General features: G+C 38.6%; 1 protein-coding gene across 1 annotated transcript in view; it reads left to right on the top strand.

Moving 5' to 3' along the window:
• The first annotated feature begins 9288 nt into the window (after positions 1–9288).
• Positions 9289–22089, top strand: part of LOC109478214 (Golgi-specific brefeldin A-resistance guanine nucleotide exchange factor 1-like) — a 42890-nt gene continuing 30089 nt past the window's right edge. The window contains exons 1-3 of the mRNA XM_019779671.1: positions 9289–9588; positions 11414–11528; positions 13564–13630. Coding sequence (XP_019635230.1) covers positions 11427–11528; positions 13564–13630 — 169 coding nt within the window. The 5' untranslated portion in view covers positions 9289–9588; positions 11414–11426. The remainder of the gene's footprint in view (positions 9589–11413; positions 11529–13563; positions 13631–22089) is intronic.

The following is a 22089-nucleotide window of genomic DNA, read 5'->3' on the forward strand; positions in this document are numbered from 1 at the left end:
TTGTGTGGGCTTCAAATAGCACCTACGACATATGCAGGTTACGTCTGGAGCGGTAGACCACATTCGTCGTATGTGTAGATCGTGGTACGCAGAATATCAGACTCTAACAGAACCAACAAGGGCCTAAGGCAGACTTTTTTCGTAACAAGGCAGCCGGATGTTGCATGCAGGTCACATGCTACTTTCCAAGCAGAGGTTTGGGTTTTGGGGGTATTTTTAGCGTGTTTTTAGGCTTTTTTATCGGGGTTTCTCTTTTGCACTGAATTTTTTTCCCCACCAAACCCAACGGTTTGGTGGGGAAAAATTTCAAAAATTCAAAAATTCAGTGCAAAAGAGAAACCCCGATAAAAAAGCCTAAAAACACGCTAAAAATACCCCCAAAACCCAAAACCTCTGCTTGGAGAGTAGTCACATGCATGGCTATCCCACGAACGTGTACTTTAGTTTGCAATCTTGCGACCATCGTACTGGGCCTTTATTCAGGTACAATTGTGGGTAAAATTACAGATGTTTCTGGTGTCTACCTGTCCTGCACTGGCCCAGGATAAAACCATCCTGTAACCGTAATTACTAATTATCAATTTTTGGTCCGTAGCGAACCAAAGTTACTCTGGGTTCTACAGAAAAGCAGCCGGTTATAGAGCAGATTACCAAAAAAAAAATACTACGAGAAACATATTCAGAACAGTGTTTAAAGAAATGAATGGGAAATAAAATGACTGGTGGGCGAAGAAATCGTTTGGTAAAAGCTATCTAATTTTATCCAGTGAAAGTACTCTATGCAGAAAAAAATCTATTTCGAGCCCTGGGCTGTCAAAGAGAGAAAACAGTGAAACATTTGTGTTGAGACAGCGGGATAACAAACAACAGAGTACGTCGTAACTCGCTCTCTGCACAACTTCGATGGCTGGTGCTGATAACACATTCTCTGTGTGACAGGGACAGGCGTCTGTGTTACGTTATGATTAAAGTGTATGCATAATCATACTGGCGATATTAAAACGCGCGTTTCGCTGTTATGTGAAATATAAAACATTAAGCCACAGGTACTACTTTTGCGCTATTTCACAATGGAATCATAATGCGTGTGTTTGCGTTATGCTTTGTTCTATTGTGTCTTTTTTACGACTATTTACACAGCGTTGTCAATGTTATCAAACCATATATCAGGATACACACGATGGTATTTAGATAGGCGATAAGATGTGTAGGACGAATGTAGTGGCTGTGGAAGAGAAAAACGCAAATGAAAAGCCTCACAAACACGCGGGTAAAACTGTAAGTCAAACCCTACATTTGCTTGGACATTACTAAGTAGTATATATAATAATTAGAGCTACTTTGTTCCATTACATTCGAAAGGGTGGAAATATGCGCATATACTATTTCATATTTACAATTCTTCTAAAAATGAAAATAGGGAGAGTCTAACTGTCGTACTTTCATCGAGTTTCTAATTCCATTCATCTGTCTACGAGGCAGCCATTTTCAATGTTCCTTTTGGACAACGTTTTCACAGATCTTTATCAGACAGTTCTAGTTTTGAACCACCTGGTTATATTGAAGATGCATCTGATAAGAACAGTGATACTTCCGTACCGATGACAATAAACAGGTGACAATAAACAGACCACACTATTCAACGAAACAAAAGATCTATTATTCGGTTCTAATTCAACGCACTGCCTATAGTTTTAATATCTTTTAATGTTACCATAAAACAAAAGCGGTGTTGTAAAAATCACATAACAACCAGTCATAATATCCTCATTTGAATAAACGTGAAGTTTTTATTATTTGTTTTTATCATTTTATTTAACTTTATTTACAGCATACACATCAAGTAACGACATGCTTGCAAATCTGCATTGGCTTGTGGGCCTACATACAAATATATACAAGAAAGGGCGCGTATAAGAATGTGTAGATCTTAATAGTTTTAACATCTAACAACGTCAATGCCATTACCGAGAATGTTAATACACTTAGTCATTCAAGAGGACCTAGGTAGGCGTGATGTTAATTAATTAGATTAACTGGCGTTAAATGCTACAACATACGCCTACACCACAGCGACTTTTCACCAAGTTCTTCAAAATGGCGGCTACACCAATTATGCAATTCAGGGCAAAGAAAAGAGTACAACATTCCGATGGAAAAATTACGCCAGTCGCTGGAACACGAAATACTTTTGTGTTCGTCAATTTCTATACGTCATATATTTGCTTTTGACTAACTTTGAAAGAATTCACAGCTACAGAGTTGAATGGTTTAACGAATTTTAACACACCGTTTCTGGCCACAACAAAAGCGTTAAAACTGCGTTTCGCTCGGCTGAATAATTGGTTTAACAAGCACAAACCTTATTGGATTTCTCTTGTCGAAAACCGGAACAAAAACCTTGTTAAGGTAAAACCCTAAAAGCAGATAGGACAATTGACGCAAATTCAATTTCGATCGTTCTACACGCCCAGTGTATGAGTACGTGCGGTTTAGCGGTCTTGATATTTTAACGGTTTTACCGAAATTTGAAGCGCAGCAGTTGTAACCAAGATTGATCAATTGGCCATAAATGATACAAATAATCTAAATCAGACATGCTGATCATATGATCATACTTTTAAATCAAAGTCCATGTATAAATCATAAAGGTGAAGGTCATACAAATTCAATTTTTGGTCCCTCAACGGTACCCTTCCAGTGTAAAGGGAGGCAACTAAAATGTAAACTGTGTTAACTTGTTGATCTTTACTGCGATTAGCACGATTTCTGGGTTCTTGTGTCCATTATACTTCACAGGTGTACCTGTCAATATTCATCCTGGAGAGATTAGCACAAATGAACCTAATTTCCTAACCTTCCCAAGGCCAACTTCAGAGCACATACTAGTAGCAAAAAACGTTAATGTTGTAAATACGGTCCCATAGGCGACGTCTGCATCATTGAATATACTACAATGACAAAGGCATATTGCGTCTTTGTAAATTAACGCTAATGCAGAAGATAACTTGTAGTGACTGTTTATCGACTTTTCATAAAGACACCAACAAATCTAATTTTCCATAAAAATGCCACCAAAATATAACTTCTTTTCGCTGTGAAATTAGTGGTGCGAAAATTAGTTTTTGAGAATATTTGTTGCTTATGGCTTTTCAAGTTCACGATATTTGTAATATTCAAGCAGATGTTAAGATCCGGATCAGTCTTAGTAGTTGATACGTGTTTTAACGGCAGTTTTAGCAGTGTTACTGTTGGAGTAGTAAGGCGCAGATTGATAAGAAAAGGTTCACCACTTTGGACGTACTAAAAGCAAAAGGCTGTTTTAGCTGTTTCTTTAGTGCCGATGGCTGTTTCTGTCTTGTACCGCATCAAAATTGTAGAACGGTCAACGACAAATGTGACCACGCCAGAAACGTGGAACTCTCTCTCTCTCTCTCTCTCCCTCTCTCTCATTCTCTCTCTCTCTTTTCTCTCTATCTATCTATCTCTTCTCTCTATCTCTTCTCTATCTCTTCTCTCTCTCTCTTCTCTCTCTCTCTCTCTTTGTCTGTCTGTCTCTATCTGTCTCTCTATGTCTCAGTCTCTCTCTCTCCCTCTCTCTGTCTCTGTCTGTCTCTCTGTCTGTCTGTCTGTCTCTTTGTCTCTCTCTCTCATCGTGACACACACACACGCGCGCGCGCGCACGCACGCACGCACACACACACACACACACACACACACACTCACACACACACACACACACACACACACACACACACACACACACACACACACTCGCAACATCTTCATGCATAAACCAACAAGCCCACCGTCCCTCTAAACCCACAACCATTCTGTTATTTCATTACAGGGATAAATACGGCCAACAATGACTAATTCTCCTGGATTTTCCTTCGCATTGACGAAGTTAGCCCGGCCTTCCTCTATTGTTTACCTGGATATTGCGCTTTTCTAAACAATCTCCCAACGGTTACCAACACAAACGGGAGGTGTTTTTAGTCTTTCCTTCTAAACTAGCGGGCTAAAAGTCAATCCTTTCTAAAATCCTGGATATGTCATCTCCTGGTCACTTTTTAACGTCCTAAAAGTCTTATCTATAAATATGATTAATCCAATATCAGTAAATGAAGAGTATTTTCGTGACATACCATCACGTTGTAGCGGTTTGTAATAGCGTGACTGGTACACCTGCGTTGTTTATCTGTACCGGTTCCCACCCACTCTATAAGATACACACCATTGAGGTACGATACAAAGGTAACTCGGGCGGTGTGAATGGAGAGATTACCGCCATCCCGACGTCAGGAACAAGGAAAATAAACAGTGTTCGTGCCGGTGTAGGGACAGGTGGGTGTGGTGGAACAGTAGCTAATATGAACCGTGTGAAAATATACACCATACCGACGGACTGTATGGAGAAGTTGTGAGGGGAGGGGGGCTGGATCAACACTAATGATGGTGGAAGTTGAAATTTAATGCAAAACAGGAAAAACCTCCGTCATGTATGCTTTCAAGCAAGGGGGTCTAATGATATTAGTTATAATATGGATCCTTGTTTAACCGAACGGGCAACTATTATAGTATCTAGAATGGTATACAGACAAAAACGATTATCTAAGTTATACAATAACACAATATTAACGTTACATCTACGTATACATAATGCGATATTTGTTATACAACTCAAACAACAAGAGGTTCTAAAAAAACAAAGACACAAGACATCTGAGGTAAAAGCAATATGAAGAACTGAAGACAAGACTGACGTGGCCTTGGTAACTACTCTCCAAGTAGAGGTTTGGGTTGGTGTAAAAAAGATATCAGTGCAAAACACAAAGCCCGATAAAAAGCTTCAAAACACGCCAAAATAGCCAAAACCTTGGTAACAGCCACACCTCATTTTAGCACTATTGTATTGTGTTGTTTATGTTTCAGCAGATATTCTTAGAACATGTGAGGAAGGGTCGTGGATTCATCCATTTTCTTCCTGTTTTTCGAGCGGTGTGTGAAAAAAACGAGACAACATATTTTCTTCCCAATATCTAATTTAGAAGTATCCAAAGCGAAAATGTAGAGACTAGAACTTTAGAAGAGCGATTGGAAGACCTAACAATTTTCGCGCCTTCTTGTGAAATAAAAAAGTGAAGTAACGTAAAAGTTACAAACGTGCGACATAATATAACACAAGCGCCTTTCACATAAAATGCTTTAGTTGCATAATTGATGAACAGACGTGAATCAATGAAAAGTATGGTAGAATTGTAGCAATAATAGATATTTCAGTCAACAATATTTCAATCCGTTACGCAAAGGCGCCAAGCAAAACTAGCCACCCAAATCCCGACATCCAAAGACCGTATTGAAGAAATGGGTTAATATGTCTGGTTTTTAGCTTCAGCATAAGGTTTTCCTGGTATCGGCTACTCTTTGACAAAATAAAAAGGAAATCGGCCTTTCATCTTTGTACACAGCTAATTCATACATGCAGACAGCACCGTATACTCAAAATACGGTCTTGCTGGCAGGTTTTCATGTGAAAATATATGGGCGGGACCAGCAAAGATCAAAGCCTCCAAACAGTGAGGGGTAGAAGAGAAATACCCCTGAGTTACTGTTGTTCTTTGTTTCAACGTATCACAACTACTGAGGTAGATACACAAAACAAGCAAGAAAATAAAACATACATAGTTTTGAAAAACAAAATGTATTCATTAAACTATATGCGGAAAACGTAATCTCTTGGAAGATATTAGGATTGTGGCAGTTTTCTGTTGTTTTTCAGGAGCATAAGTAGCCTGGTAGAGACTTACTAGGACCAAGGAGTAGAAACTCCTTGCTAGGACCATGCTAGCCTTCTATTTCTCCTTCCGATCTAACGGTGCAAAATTAATAAACCTCAGGTTCTGTCAGTCCGAAACTGTACAGTCCGACGACACTAACGTTCTACATATATTACTAGTAGGCCACGTGTGACCTTGTAACAAGTTCGAGCATGTGTCGGCAGCCTGACTCTCTTAACATTTTTCTCAATAAGAAGACACAAATCCCTCGAATTAAATAGTTCAGTAGCAGCTGTCACGAAGAGAAATAGCAGCAAAATCTATGCTTTTACCTAAAATCTGTCTGGATTTGAAAATATCGATGAATTTGAGTAACGCGGTGCGACATCTGCTAACTATGAAGATCCCGTTATGTTGATGATCCCCCCTAGGCCTCCCAAAAAACATGGCGGCATGCCATTTGATGTTTTGTATCAAACAACAACAAACAACAACAAACTTGCTGTAAACTTTGATGTGTTAGTCAATTTAGTACCTACCTTGCTACTTTTTGCCTTTAGTAGTCCCACCAACGCCAGTAACGTCTCAGTTGGTTTCTGTGAAACGAATTTTGAACGGGAGACAGAAAACTGACTTGTGAGTCCGAGAGACCGCGTGGTGAACTGAAGAAAGGCCAGCAGCGATGTTTATTGGGGGTTATTTCCGACTGCACGGCACATGCAAGGTGTGAAAAAATGCAAAACAAACGCATTCCTTTCTTTCAGAGTTCAACACTCTTATGTTGTTATGTTTTCCTTCTCTCTTCCAAGGAATCCACGATAATACATGTAGATCGACTATAGGAAAAACGTCTTCCAGGACAAATTCAGATTGACTCGATTCTTGTTATGACGACAGCGCGAAATGTCACCAATATAATACTGCATTTATCATCATCTACCGACCGTCAGACTTTTTCATCGAGCCCCTCATTCGGTTGACGTTGGTTTGTACCTCCCTTTGTCTGCATTGTCGACAGTTGTCATATACAATGTACTTTTATACTTCAAGTACAACTTTCAATACCAAGTACAACTTTCAATGACCCTTGCGTAAATCTACCAGTTAGTATAGTGTACGAGATTAATTTCAACACATACAAATAAAAACGAGGAAGCGTTAGTGCACTTATTGGGAAAACGGATGGCAATAAATACTCGTATAAAAACTCGTCACTTTTTTTTTAATTTGTCGACCAACTCTAGTCTTTGGGAGACTAGAAGTGACTTCACACTGCAACTTCCCCGTATCCTAGCTACAGCAAGGTCACATTAAAAGTGCACGGTCCGTCCGACTGCTTCTATGCCTCTTCCGACCCAAGCCCTGTGATGATCTCTGTCTCAAAAAGACATTTTTCTTCTCTCTGGGATAAAACTGAATACGGAGAAAAAAGTAAAGGATAACCGGGTAGTCCGAAACACGTGCCCGAAGGCTCTATATCCTGAAATCGATGGCGGCCATTCCACTACACGTTACCTTCTTTCTGTGACTTTGCGGGATCAAAGCAGGGTTTGAGGGCCTTGATCCGACAATGGCAGTACACGGAGTTCGGAACGACAAAAAGGTCACAGAACCACTTTTGCGTGTCCTTGGCCGGGAGCTAGCTTTCCGCCGGCCGGTTTATGGACTTACGCCGGGAGAGGGGCGAAGGGAACACGATCTATGATGAGAAGACACTGACCGGAGTCACTCGGACGGACTCAAGGTTATCAAAGTTGTGGTTTACGTTAAAAGTTGGTAAAGTTAGGAAACGCTTTCTTGTTGGAACAACAGAACAGGCCCGGGGGCAATGTCAATTGCAATGATTTATGACAGACAAGAGGAAAAATATATTTTTTTGTTGTGTGCAGAACTCCTCATATGGATAAGTCCGTTGTGAGAACTCTTACAAACTGTAAATACATCGTTTCAAATATAAAACTTTCAGTTGGCAAACCTTAAGTTGAGTACAGTTTACAGTATACGTAGCAAAAAGCATGTCAGTCTCTAGCATGATGCATACGTTGCATGGAAGCAAGAACACTGACCTGTGGAAGTTGCGATCTTTTGAAAGACTATCACATATGGGTATGTTGAGGGAAAGCGACCTCTAGTGGCCCTGGAGGAAAAGTGCACCTGTACCAGGATTACTGACAACGTCCAGGACTTACCCTTGCCTAACTGATCATCGGGTCTGATAGGGTAAAGAACAGTAAATGCCTAACCCGTGTGCCTAACCCATACCACCTTCTGTCAGTGCATACAACACATCTCTGTATGATCTGCTTCTACTGTACTGTGTGAAAAATACACACCGGGAACAAGCAAACTTACTGAGTCAATGATACTCGTAAGATATTCATTCATTGGAATAGTAGTAGCTAAATGTCTGTCGACTAAATACGAAACTAGGAATTACACATTGTCTTCAATATGTATATATGAAGAAATTGCACTTATTAGGAAACGTTAACAACCGCTTAACCACCGCACCAGATAGGTTGAATCGGCATTCCCTTGGTGTTCCTGATGTTATCTACATTTAGACTAGACTTGAGGTGGTGGTCAAAACAGGTCAGTCAGTCAGTCGGTCTCACGAGGACCTCTGGCGACTGAAAAGTGAGAAATGTGGGGATTTCTTGACTACATGTATATTCAATTCTTTGTTATTTTTGCCCTGATCATACATATACATGGCCTGTGTTCACAAACAATCAAACAAACAAACCAAAATCGTCACCTATGCTTAATTTTGATATGCATGGGCATCAATGACTTTTTAAAAGAAAGATTGTCAAAAACATCAGACGACTGCTTTCCATAACTTGGCCAAAACCTACCTAAGCGCAAAAAAGCACTACTCATATTTCTCATGCAAACAATCATACAATTTTCAGTTTCTTGGGGCTTTTATTATATCAGACCACCAAAGCTTATGTCACACTATGTCTCTTATACGTCAATAAACCCTCGCCTGAAATGTTGACTGGTGTTACTATGAGAGAAAGGGCTAACTTGGAGTCGAGTTTCCAATATTAGATATCCAATTATTGCATCCGTAAATATGATTCCATAGGGTTGGTGAATGATTGAGTATCGAAGTTCTTTATTCACAACCACTTGTTTACGAGAGCCATTTGTAAACAAGTGGTTGTACACTTAACAATTAGCACAGAATGGATACACATTGCCCTAAAAATTGCTTTAATGCGTGTCGAACTCAGAACAAACTAGCTGCTAGTATTTAACTAATCTCTAAGAGGATGTGGTGTTTTACGCCGGCTTTTGTGATACAACTTTTAGAGGTCCGTATTTTTCTCTTTCCCTCGCCTTACAGGGAAACAAAAGAAGACTATTATTGGAAAGAAGTCAAATTGGAAATTATTTTGACACCCTCTTTTATTTGTTTGTTTTTCTTTGTACAAATTTCACCCACCTGCTGTCCCATAATTCACCACGGTGGTCCCGAGCTAAAATGACGTCACGCACCGGCTTCAGCACATGCGCACTCCACGTCACTACTTAGGCCCCATTCAACCTTCTACCATCTAAATTCGGCCTTTTTTTCTGGTCTTCCTAGTGTGTGTATCAAAATATACAGCGATGCCAGAAAATATGATATCCTAGAGAATCGTCCCGTGTCTTTAAATCGTTCCAGTCTGGGATTTCCGGGCGGAAATTCGCGTTTAAAGATCCGATCGCCGGATTGAGTTAGCAAGTGGCGGCCATCTTGGATGGGGCACTAAGAGAGATCTTCCTCGGTTTTCGTCTTTGTGGACAGATATTCGAGGTAGTATATTCTTCTGAACACGGTTATGGCTTTGTGCGAATGTTTTGTTGCGTGTATGGCGTGTCTGGAGTGAGGATCACCGTCATATATTTGACAACGCGGTATTGTCGATGTGGCACTTGGGCCCAGCTAGCTACGTCATGTATGTGGTGGGATGGGGAGGGGGGCGGTGACCAACTGAAACATATCATATTATGTTTTCATACTGCTCTGACCATACAAACAATCTAATTTTATCTGATAAGTAATACCAAACGTATGGCTTTAGTACCTTATGAAGAAACGCATATTACGGTCCATATTTACCGAAATATGCATGAAATATTGATTGTCAACACTAGGTTATAAAAGTTGTTTATCAATCAAATCTAACATACATCGGATATCCATAAATTACAAACGATTTTGATGCCATGTGAGCCAATCTCTCTACTGAGCTATTCTGCTATTATATGATGTACTAAGTTTTCACTTGTGCATGCAGGAACAATGTAAATTATGATCCTCTATGGATTTTAGCTGGACTATGACCAGTTAAAGGGGCCAGCACAAAATATGTACAAAAAAACTGAGATTTCAGCTAGCCTTGTGCATTATACTGCATGTGTTACACTGGTGTGTTATTCCAAAGGGCAGTTACACTGGCTCGACAGATATGGTCATATGTATAGATCAGTCCTCTGCTTTACATGTGGTTTGAAGTTGCGGTTCCAGTACACTACAAATTCAAGAAACACTGTTCTTCATTCAAACATGATTTTACATGGACAGCCCTTGCTTCACTGTATTTGGTCACCAGCTGCTCAGAACTCACAACAGAATGGCCCTTTTTTGTCCAAACATAAACAGGACCTATGGTTGTTGTTAGGAACTGAATTGTTCAACTGTGGAAGGCTTTTATGTGTGTGAGAGCTGACACAGATGTGACATGTCTGTACAGTTCCTGCATCAAAGTGCCTGCATCAAATATGTAAATTACATAGAAAAATACTGCACAGAAGTGCATAACACCATGGAGGTAAAAGAGTCTACCTCCATGATAACACAAAGTTATGAATGGATCTTTGCAATTTTTGGTATGTCAGTATGTGCTTGCTATTATGTGAAGGGCAAGATTGCATATGTGCCCCCTAACAGCTTTCTATGGTACTGCTATAGAATATCTGGTTTTGATACCTCATGTTCTGGGCATGCTATAGTCATGTTGTAAGTGGAGTTGTCATCAAATGGTACAATTAGATGATGTTGTACAGTAGTGTCACCACTGTATGCTGTTCCAATTTGATTTTACCACTGTAATTTCATTACCTATTGTAGAACCCTAAGGGAGACCAATGAAGTGTTATTACTTACAAGATGAAATTGAATCTACTTGGTGATCTATACCAGCACACATATTAATGAGAAGTTACTTTTCAACAGGTATAATTATCCCTGACTTGCCAAGCTACATTCCAGTCTTTAGTTGAGCATCTTTACCCAGTGGATCTTTTCACAGAGCACATTGCATGCTGGGAGATTGTAGGCACTATGGGTAACTCTGCGAAAATAAAATCATGACAACATAGACAAGACACATTGTGCATGTTTCACATGTGTTGTCATGGTAATGAGTAAAAATGACAGGAGTGCTCTAAGCTACCCACAGTGCCTTGCATCTCCCAGCATGCAATGGGATATGCGAAATTCTCTGTCCTGTCAGGTTATAATGTTATCAATATAAGAGGGACAGGGTCATAGAGAATACATAAGTTCTGTAAAGCTGCTACATGTAATGACAAAGCTAATAGTATAATGATAATTATTATGTACTGTTCCTCTGTAGGTGTCTGACAACCATGCCAGTGCCAAGTAATGGTATTTACATCATCCAGGGGGAGATTTCAGTTCTTGTAACAGCCATCCGTAGGAACTCTAGATGGACTTCACATAGCCATCAGGTATGCTTTACCTCTCACAGTAACTTTTACATTAACCTTCTCACTGCTGGGAGAGCCTTTATTACTGAATTCGTATTGGTCACAGGGCAAGGCAGTAGGAAAAGGCTTAAACATCATCTCAACTGCACAATTCAATAACCTCTCACAGAAACTTTACATGTACTAAGTAACCTTCTCCCTGCAGAGGTAGCCTTATGCCAGTTATGGTACCAAGTTTTTATTAGTTACAGCACAAGGCAGCAGGGAAAAGGTTAAAAATAATGCCATTATTTGCATATCAGGCGTTTTGCTTGGAAGGTAGCATCTTCCAGAAGGACATCTTTTCATATATTAATGTATACAAAATAAATAAATAAACTTGTAACATATGCAGATCAATAGAACAAATTCAGAATCAAACCTCTACAAATGTTTTTTTTTTCTTCAGACAATTACTACAATGTATTTATCTAAACTTCTATTTAAGTCTTTGCTATTTGCAAATTGTAATTATGGTATAGTATTGTAGACCACAGACAGATTGACTGGTTTCAAATTTGTTACTGTCTCCTTCTATACTTTAAAGCTCATGGATTCATTTCAACAATCAAGCGTACACTTTAGAGTTCCTGACAGCTTGCAGGATGTAACATTGTCTCTGATTGGCCAATTTTGCCTAGTGACAGAAGACAATTGTGTATAGGTTGGAACCTTATACGAACAATATGACAGCTGAGAGTTGAACCGACGAACTGCCTCACAAAGAATGGCTTATTTACAGTAAACAGTTGTTCAAATATAGACTGGAACGTGAGCGTCTGTATTTTCACGGGTTCTTTGTTTTGCTTTTTGAGATGCAGTTAGCTCTTGAACTGCTAGGTGGTACAGTAAATTTACTTACAGTATCTGGTGCATCAATCCAAATAAAATTTGACAAGTTAGAATAGCAACAAAAGTAGAAGGATCTTATATGATAATCCAAAGACAAGAGTGTATATGTACAGGTCTGAAATATTTTTTTTCCTGCATACCTAATCTTATGCATGTAACATTGAGAACTACTTGACCAGACAAATTTTACCTGTGCCTCTCAAGATTTAGGACGTATTGATCATGTTATTCTTAAAAACTGCTAAAAAACCATTGCCATTATTTCTTCAAAATTTCCTAGGTGGTAACACTCAATGCAGCAAAGAAAAATCCATTTGTTTACAAACACAGTAGATGGACTGGTGCAGGTAGACATTAGAAATTTTAAGTGCACTAACCATATGCAGGTGGTATTTCAAGGCTGATGGATATATCAGTACATATTACATACCTTATGCAAATTAACCCTACATAACTGTTCTCAAATCAGCTTGTTGGCTAGTGTTCAATTTATAACCAAATCAATCAAAACATTAAAAGTTCTGTGACAGCTTTGTTGTTGTGTTGGTCCAGATAAGGATCTCAACTGCAAAATGACTAACTTGGCAGTCAGGAAAGACCATTAGATCCCAAATTATGTCCTGATTGAAAGATGGATGTGAAATTGATTGTGTTTATGTGCATAGCAAATGTCAATCAAAGTTTTGAAATGACTTGACCCTTAGCCCTTGGCATTGGTGGTTTGATGGAGCGATGCACATGCATGACTTTACACACTTAATAAGGTGATGAGTTTTTGATAAAGATAATAAGCTCATTTGTCAGAAAATTAGATTATAGTACAACTTGTAATACATTTACAATCACTACAAACCATTGATAGGGTATGAAATACTTTTTTTTCTATTATCTGAAATGTTGTAAGCATATATATGACCAGTGAAGTTCTGAAAACTTGTCCAGTCTGGTATAGCTAAATCTTTTCTACCCAGCAATATTTTGTTCCTGCAATCTGAAAAATATTTTTGGCAAAATGCTGATTTTGGGAGGGTATTTCCATCTCTGGATGAAAACTAACATACTAGGTTTCTGTTTATACCATCTTTCATGTTATTAATATGTATCAGCAACCTCTTGTATTAGTGTTTTTATGAACTAAAATAGCATATTATTTTCTTGTTTTCAGGATGAAGATCAGGATCCCCTTTTGAGCAATTTTTCTGGGCTGAAAGATGTTCTGAATAATGTTGCAGGTAAAGTATATATCTATCAATAAAAATTTGGTTAAAATTAAGGTATCAAGGTTTTGATTAAAGCTTTGCCCAGCAATGTCCCCATGTTAAAAGCGAAATCATGGAAAAGGCCTCATCTGTTTTGATGTTTACATTGTACTTAGACGGAGATTGTTGATTGTCCATTGTTCCACTACCATTCTTCCACCTGGTCCTAACAGTAAAGCTGTTTGCTTTTTTTTTACTTTTTATTTGATTAAGATTTACCATATTTGAGGAAGGATTGACATAAAAGGTGACTATCACCTCTTCAAAGATGTCAAACCTGAAACCAGACCGTAAGGTTTGAACAACTCACACTGGGAAGGTGCTCAAGGTGTGGCTCTCCCAAACACAGGACCTCTGGCTTATCGTCCTATCCGAGGGGGCATCCCTAGCCGAAGCTAGGTGCTCATTTACTCCTCAGTAAAGTGAGAAACGTCCTGTGAAGTGCCTTTCCCAGGGGCACAAGATCGATGACATGGCAGGATTCGAACCCGGGACATTTTGGTTCTGAGCCAAACATGCTACCATTATGCCGCACGACCCCACCACTACACCCTCACTACTAGTACTACACACTCACACTTGCATCATGATTCAAGTGCCTTCTTTCAAAGTTGTCTCAATATAATGTTGCCTGGTCATCAAAAGCATGAATTACAGTGACCAGTAAGCTGAAACGAAAACTGTGTGATTTTTTTTATACCCTGACCGAAGTGTTTTTATAGACTGTATGATGTACTTATAACACCCCAATACTTTTGGGCAGATCCCTCGCTTTCACAACTTTCAAGTAACCTTGCCCACTTCAAGTCATAGTACCTCATCTGGTCCTGTATGAAAGTTTGATTCCAGATATGAATATTTCAGATCGACATAATGTACCAAAGTGTTTGTGGTTTAGCAACCCTCTCCAGTACAAAATGTCAGCATGTATTTTTGATAAGGCAATCATCCCGACATAATTGGTGGGTAGTGGCATGACAGTTTTTTAGGAGGAAAGGGTAACACAGATACATGTTAGTGAAATCTTTTGAGGGCCATTAAGTCATTAGTGTACACCTGCTGGGCATAGAGATGCGCAAAGTGGTCCCGACGTGTTATCTCCATTGATTTGTCAATGTCAGTCCTCTCGGAGGGCTGCAAGGTGACAATCTTTCTGCTCATTTTTATGTCCCCACCACCCCATTCCGTATTGCTTCATCTATGAATCTGTGGCTGTGAATATAGATGGCGGGATTTACCCCTGCGCGAATACGGGGGAGCGGGAAGTTAAGAGATGCGTCGGCAGCGCGACTTCCGTCCGGGAACGGTCGCCAGCACGGAACAATGAAGATTAATTTGATGAAGTTAGGTCGGCAATTTTGGTAAGTTTGCAGCATTTAAGCAAGAGGGTGGATCAGAATGGATATCAATCAAATCTCTTCTCCCTACTTATGGTTAGGCATGACATGGTCCAGTTTGAACAGTCACATGGACTGCCAACCACACCAGCAACTAGAAAATTATTATTTAGATAACTCTGCCCATTACAACATCATGGTTATGATATGATATAAAAATATTATTAAAATACAATGTTGCTGATACTATTACACAGCAACAAACTTTAAATTTACAAATACCAAATTGACGTAAAATACATTTTTCTTCCAACAGTATGTAGTATTCAAAACTTATACAACTAGCTATACTACTGTGTGTATACCAAAGTACATTGTGCTTCTATTGAAGTTCTAAGTACATTTAAAAGCTTTTTAATCCTTCCAAAAAGCAACTGAGTATTCTCCAAAAGATGCTGCCTTAAGTAGAATTATCTGCCAATTAGACACTAAAAAAAAAGAAAAGCACAACATAAACTGTTGTTGCTTTTATGTATGAACAAACAAAGAATGACATAAAACTCCAAAACATACAAGATCAACTTGCATAATACTTAAAAAGAGCAGCTTTGACGTAAAGCCAGAAAATCCCAATTAAGAGTGGGATTGCTTTGAAAATGCATAATCTTTAATCCTACCTAATACCTTCAAAGTAAACAAACATTAAAATCTATCTACAAACCATAGTTGGCTGTGCAGAGAAATATATTGCTGGAGAACAATGTCGTAAAAAAGTCATAGTAACAATGCATTGATAGACTGGTGCACACGTGCCAATGTTATTGCATGTCCATCTTGCCTATGCAGTCATTTACAACAAGTATACCAGATAAGCATACTAAATAGTGGATAAGCATTAAAAAGTAGGAGATTATCTATGTGGATAAAGATGTACTTACCGGTTTGTGATGGCTGGATGTGGGGAGGATTTGATCGGTGATGTTGGTTGGTTGGCTTGGCTCTGTAGAGAGAACACAATCGGGTGTGTTGTCAACACAAGTGGTCTGTCAAACTGTGCCCAACTGTCTCCTCCACTCTTATACCCCTCCCATACAACACCCCTGATACCTACCTCATCATTTACTCATTAAATAATGTGGCCTAGATGAAATATTTATAAGGACCCATCCCTCCCCCCCTCCCAACCAACTTAGGCAGCTATCAAGGCAATTTGTGTTTGTTACTTAACAATCACTACGGACAGGGGGGTTAGTAAGCCGTTCCTGACTAATAATAGATGAAAATGGAGGATTTACTCCAAGATTGATACAGTATCCACCTTGTTAGCATATTGATGGAATAGGCAAGTATTGCATCAGTTAAGTTCAAGCCGCTCGTAAATCTGTTCCAACTTTCGGATACGTTAGCAAAAGGGATTTTTTTGGGTGGGGGGGGGGGGCGTACGGTATTGTAAGTGGCAGAAAGATGTTAGAGTACAGGGATGTAAAGAAGGGTCTCATGTGGTTGTCAGGCATGACAAAAGACTTGTAGTGGCTGGATGTAAATGACCTGATACCCCCCTGACAGGCCCACAGTAAACATCTGTACAAGTGATTTGTGGTTTTGGGTAGCAGGTTGGGACAGAAGGGCAGGTGAAATGATAATATATACTGCCCTTGAAAAGTTTGAAATATGGTCATACATTTTAAAGAAATGTAAAGGAAACTCAGGACGATATTTTGGACGGAGCAAATCGTAGTGACGACTTTCTTTGTTTTCAGTGGAAAAATTTTATTTCTATGGACTACATGTACCTGTTATAACAAATTATTTTATCTCATCAATTTACCTTTAAAACATGAAAAATATCTGAAAAATAAATATGGAAAAATAACCTTTTGCATATGCTGTATGATGTATGGCGGAAATTTTGTGCCTAGCCCAAGGGTTTTCTAGAAAACCAGAGCAGATAGAGACCACATTTAGATGACTGTATTCTCCTACTGTGTTGAAAATGTCTGATATGCCATGAATCGCCCTAGAAAAGTACAGCATGGCAAAAATGAACAGTGGTAAACAAAAACCAGAGTTACATGTATCCTACTGCTCTGAGTCTTGTTATACATGTACCTGTTGATATTTCAAACTTCTCAATCACTTTCATCAGTTGCAACACGCACTTTCTGACTTTGATCAATTCTATGATGGTCTGTATGGGGGAATTCTAGTACGGTCAGCAACAGTTCTTGTCATGCCAACCCTAACATTAACACTAAAGTTGTCCCATCAACAATCTAGTATACAACTGTACATGAATTTCAAATGAGCTTGTTTATCCTTATCCTAGCCACCAACTCAATTGTGAAGAATTGAGTGACATGCTTTTCTACCATTCTAAATACTGGTACATGTACTTGTTTTAATCCTATCAAAAACTTGTCATTCTTTGTACAACGTCAGAAGGCTGTATGGATCAATATTGGCAGGAATTGAACAATCATTGAAAAGGAAAAGTGTAATGTTATAATCTCTACTCACTTGATATAAAGTCCTGAAGTGTCAAGATGAATGAGTTACGGATCAGTGCCTGACATGTCAGCGTATATCCTGCTGCTAGGAGATCAAGAAAATCAACAAAGATCTGCGTGCAACTGTCCGGTCTTATGACTAATATGGCGGGATTTGTCCGCGCATTGCCCGCATGCTTGTCTGTCAGAAGATCGCGTATCCAACCTCATTCTCTGATATAATTAGCATCCTGTAGTCAGGAATTACGTAGATGCCGTGTCACTGATGATGATGCAAAATAAACAGCTACAATCATACCAACAGAAGCCACTGTGGTATCTAATATTTTGCTCAGAATGTTCCATATGAAAGGCTGAATTGATATGATTATTAATGGCACATACTGTAAATCGTAAAATGTCCGTTACGTTTTTTATGTTTGCTTTTTACGTCTGTGGTTTGCGAAATCAACAAACTACAGACACAACCCGTATCACATTGCATTACTATGGTTGTTTCAATTGCAAACTCGAAACACCTTCTTTTCCAGTCATCTCCAAAATCAAGTCCCCACAAACTTGAATCATTTTACAGTAATTGGTATGGACTAGAGGCTCCTTGAAATGGTTGAAGGACAGCTAGCAACTGGTGTACCCATAGGCTGAAACCCTATCCAGTCTGCCTGGTGTAGGACATACATATCTGACATACAGGGGGACTAGGGAGAGGTATCCAGTCACATCACTCAAAGGAAATCACCCTGACAGCTGCTGCCTACATGTATATGGTACCACCACGTCCGCATACTTACCACTGTCCCATACCAAAGTCAATCCCCTTAAAACCTTCGGCATTAGGGAGAGTTAGAGAAAATTCACTGTCTGTTGTCAAAGCCATAAATCAAGCTAGAGACACAGTAAAAATACAACTACATGTACTTGTTTTTTCATCAACATAACCAGTAATAGCAGTGTAGTTCATTGTAAACTGGGTATTACATGTACAACACATTCATGCTGGCCTCTGACCAAATTTTAAAAAAAACTTGTGTTTAGGAGGTATACGTTAAATTGTGAAAAATAGTTTTTGTTTCATGGTTTTTGGTCCATGCGCATTCCACACTCATCATTTCATGAACATATGCTCTGCCGTGCATTACATTAACTATGGTTCCAGTCGGGCTTAAAAACATCACGGCATCTCCTTTTCCCTACTGCTTGGAAATTAAATACACCTAAAACGATTTACAGTAGCTGGATGTTGTAATATATATGATAAAGTGTGGCCAGTTGCAAAGTCTTGTCAAAGACTTTGCCAATAAAGAAACATCAGTGACCCTGAAGGATTCTGATATGATTAGATAAGCATTATCAAGTGCTGACACAGACTGTGACACTAATATGTTCAGGAAAACCATATTGATCATACACATCCACGATGAAAAGTTTTAGTTTTCATGGCTACATTTGTGTTTGTACCACTTACTCCTTTTTGATGTGAGATCAATATGGCATTATTCATACAGACATCTGCTACTAGTGCTATGGAAAGGTGGGATTTACATAATGCTGGTTCCACTGAAGAGGATTTACTCTCGCCGTATCATAGCACGCTTAATGCAAATATTAATCAGTTTTGTAAAGTACCCTGTACTCTCCCATTAACCCTAGCGCGTCCCCCGTGGCTCCCGACGCCGCTGCGGCCATTTTGTGGATTTTACGAGGCTCGGTTTGCGGCCGAATGTGTGGAATATGACATTACGCTGTCCATCCATCACGGCGGTAACGCGGGCCGACAGAAGTGGCGCGGCGTGTCACACGCAATCAGAGACCATGAAAGTTGCATGAGTGTAATTTGTTGGGCACAAGAGGAGAGATCCTGCCCTAATTCTCTGTCAGTGGGGACCACCGGTATAATGCCCACTTGTGCTAAACAGTGTTTTACATGACAGGGGAAACAGTGGGTACTGCAAAGGCCAAACTTCCTAGTAACCCACTGTTAGATACCAGGGCAGGGATATAGGGACAATAACTAAGACTTTAGTTCAACATGTCACTAGAAGTAGTTTTGAGAAGCTTTCAGAACAGATCATTGAGTCAGGAAAAAAACCCTGAAAGAAAATCATATAATTTCTGTTGTCTGGAAAAACAAATGGCTATGAAATATCAAATGATAGGCCAAACTACATATATTTTCAAACATGCAATTTTTTTGTCATCAGTATCTTAAATACTTTTTGACTTTTTTGTCTTTTTTTGTACATTTTGAAAAATCACCACAAACACAAATAGAGCAAATAAATAGAAAAAAAAACATAGTAATATAATAAAATACAGGTAATAACTGTTACAAGACATTGTACAGTAGACACAGGATCAAAACAAAAGAAACTTTTTTTGAGAAAGAAACTTCAAGTGTTGTATTGTTGACGTATGTTTAACTTAGCATTCAAGGATTGCAGCCATTTAGGTGTAATGAAGCTATCCCAATGCAAACATTATCCTTGTACAATTCAATGGCTTTAGTGGTATATCATCCTAATTTTACAGATACCTGAACTCTAATCACCACAACCTTCTATGATTTATTCCATCTCTGTGTTATCTAGGGAAGGCTTAATGGCACATTATGCAGATTTATTCCGGCAACATGCTAGCAGATTAGGATAATCAAATAGAAGCACATCAAATTTGTATAGAATCACTTAAACTTTAATGGTCCATTTGTAGGTTCCACATGGGTAAGGGCTCAGTTGGTTAAGTTGCTACAGTCTGCCAGCTTTATTGTTTAATAGTATGTTTTAGTCTATTGTAATGTCCCACCAAGAATCATAACAGTAAAAGCAATCAATCTTTCTTCAATGAATGAGGGATACGCCACAAAAATACTATTCTAATTTCATGTTTGACACAAGTTTGAAACTGTTTTTTGGCAAGGAGAATTAAAAAGGCATAATTCAGATTTTTGCTGGTAAGCTATACTATTAGTTTATAGCTCTCTAAATCCTTAAATCAGATTATTAAAGCAATGCTTGCATTTGAGTCATAACAGACTGTGTACTTTTCACAATTATATCAACATAGAATGTGTGGATGAACATATTTCAGAGCGTGATATTCAAGCTTTGTTCTGTTGATAGAATGAAGGCAAGTATGAATAATGTACAGCTCTGTTTGATACTTTTGTTATGATTTTATAATGTATGTGTTTTCCCCTTTGTATCTGATACTGTTGGGTGTCCAAATTTCAAAGGGCCTGCTTATAGTTATCACCACGTGAAAATGGTCATCTGAGATGGAAGATATCTTACGCACAACAGACTTTTCAATGATTTCTGTCACCCAATCTTCTTTGTTTCACTACTTTGCAAGATCGATTTTTGTCTGTAGCATGATTGTAATATTGTGTAATAACATGATAATATAAAACAAGGAAACAAAGCTATTCTCCAAGCAGATGTAGGATGTGTTTGTTATGTATGTTTTAAAGCATTTTAGACACCTTTCTTGACAGTCTACATTTTTTATTCTTCCCTTATCAGTTGAAAAGTTATAAAAAAAACATATAAAACATTATTAAAGCCACAAATTACATTCTGCTTAGAGACCCAACATTTTGAAATTGCTTTTAAATGCAGGCTTTTTTCTGGTAAAAGAAATTATCACAAAAATTATTTTTATCGCTCTTGTATCATAAAAACCATACCGAGTTAACATTCTTCAATATCGATAATATAAATTATAGCCTGGTGTAGAATTTTTCCTTTCAGTCTACAAAGCACCGAAACAAACTTTACTGATTATGCCTGTGCATACGAAGGCATAGATCAGGGCCAGAAGATGGATGGATTATTTTATTTGCACAGTTAATTCCATTTTCATATTTGGTCCATAAGTTGTATGGTCCCACCAGGTGGATCCCCATAAACATGTGTGTACTCAACAGTAATGGTACAGTGAACACACCCCAGCACTGGAGCGGAGTACTGTTCAAATTTATGGCCCCCAGAAGTACGGATTGTAAAACGAAGCGTGCATGCACACATCATTTCCCCTTCCCCTTCTTCCTGACATAACCGGTTTTGTCACCGTGAAATTTTTGTTGCTCTCTGCGTCATCAATTATTCTGCCCCACAAAAATTGATTCCTACGTTTTTGACAACTTATGCGACACACACCTTTTTCTATACAAGTTATATAAAAAATGCAAACCATGAAATGACATGCTTTCTTTGCCTGTGATTTAGAAGAAAAAGGAATACCTATAAAGTATAAAACTATTCTGTACAATATTTTATAGCAAAAATTTCTGTACATGGACATATTAGATATGAAAAAAATGACTGCAGGTGCCCAAAACTAAATTCATTCTCTTCTGATAGATTAAAAGTTTTGTTTTTGTTCTGTAGGTTTTGTAGCAGAACAGTTACAAGAACCATTCTGTAACTTAACTAATCTAACCTATCTGTAATGCTCTTCTGATTAAAATACTTTAGTTGACATTAGGGACAGAAATCAACCCATCAAAAAGACATTCATGTACTGTTTTTTAAACCTCCAAGCACATATAGGCTGGCAAAGAGATAAAACACTTAACTACAAAGAGTCG

Source organism: Branchiostoma belcheri, unplaced genomic scaffold (genome assembly GCF_001625305.1).
Source record: "Branchiostoma belcheri isolate BF01 breed outbred unplaced genomic scaffold, Haploidv18h27 scaffold43, whole genome shotgun sequence".
Lineage (NCBI taxonomy): Eukaryota > Metazoa > Chordata > Leptocardii > Amphioxiformes > Branchiostomatidae > Branchiostoma > Branchiostoma belcheri.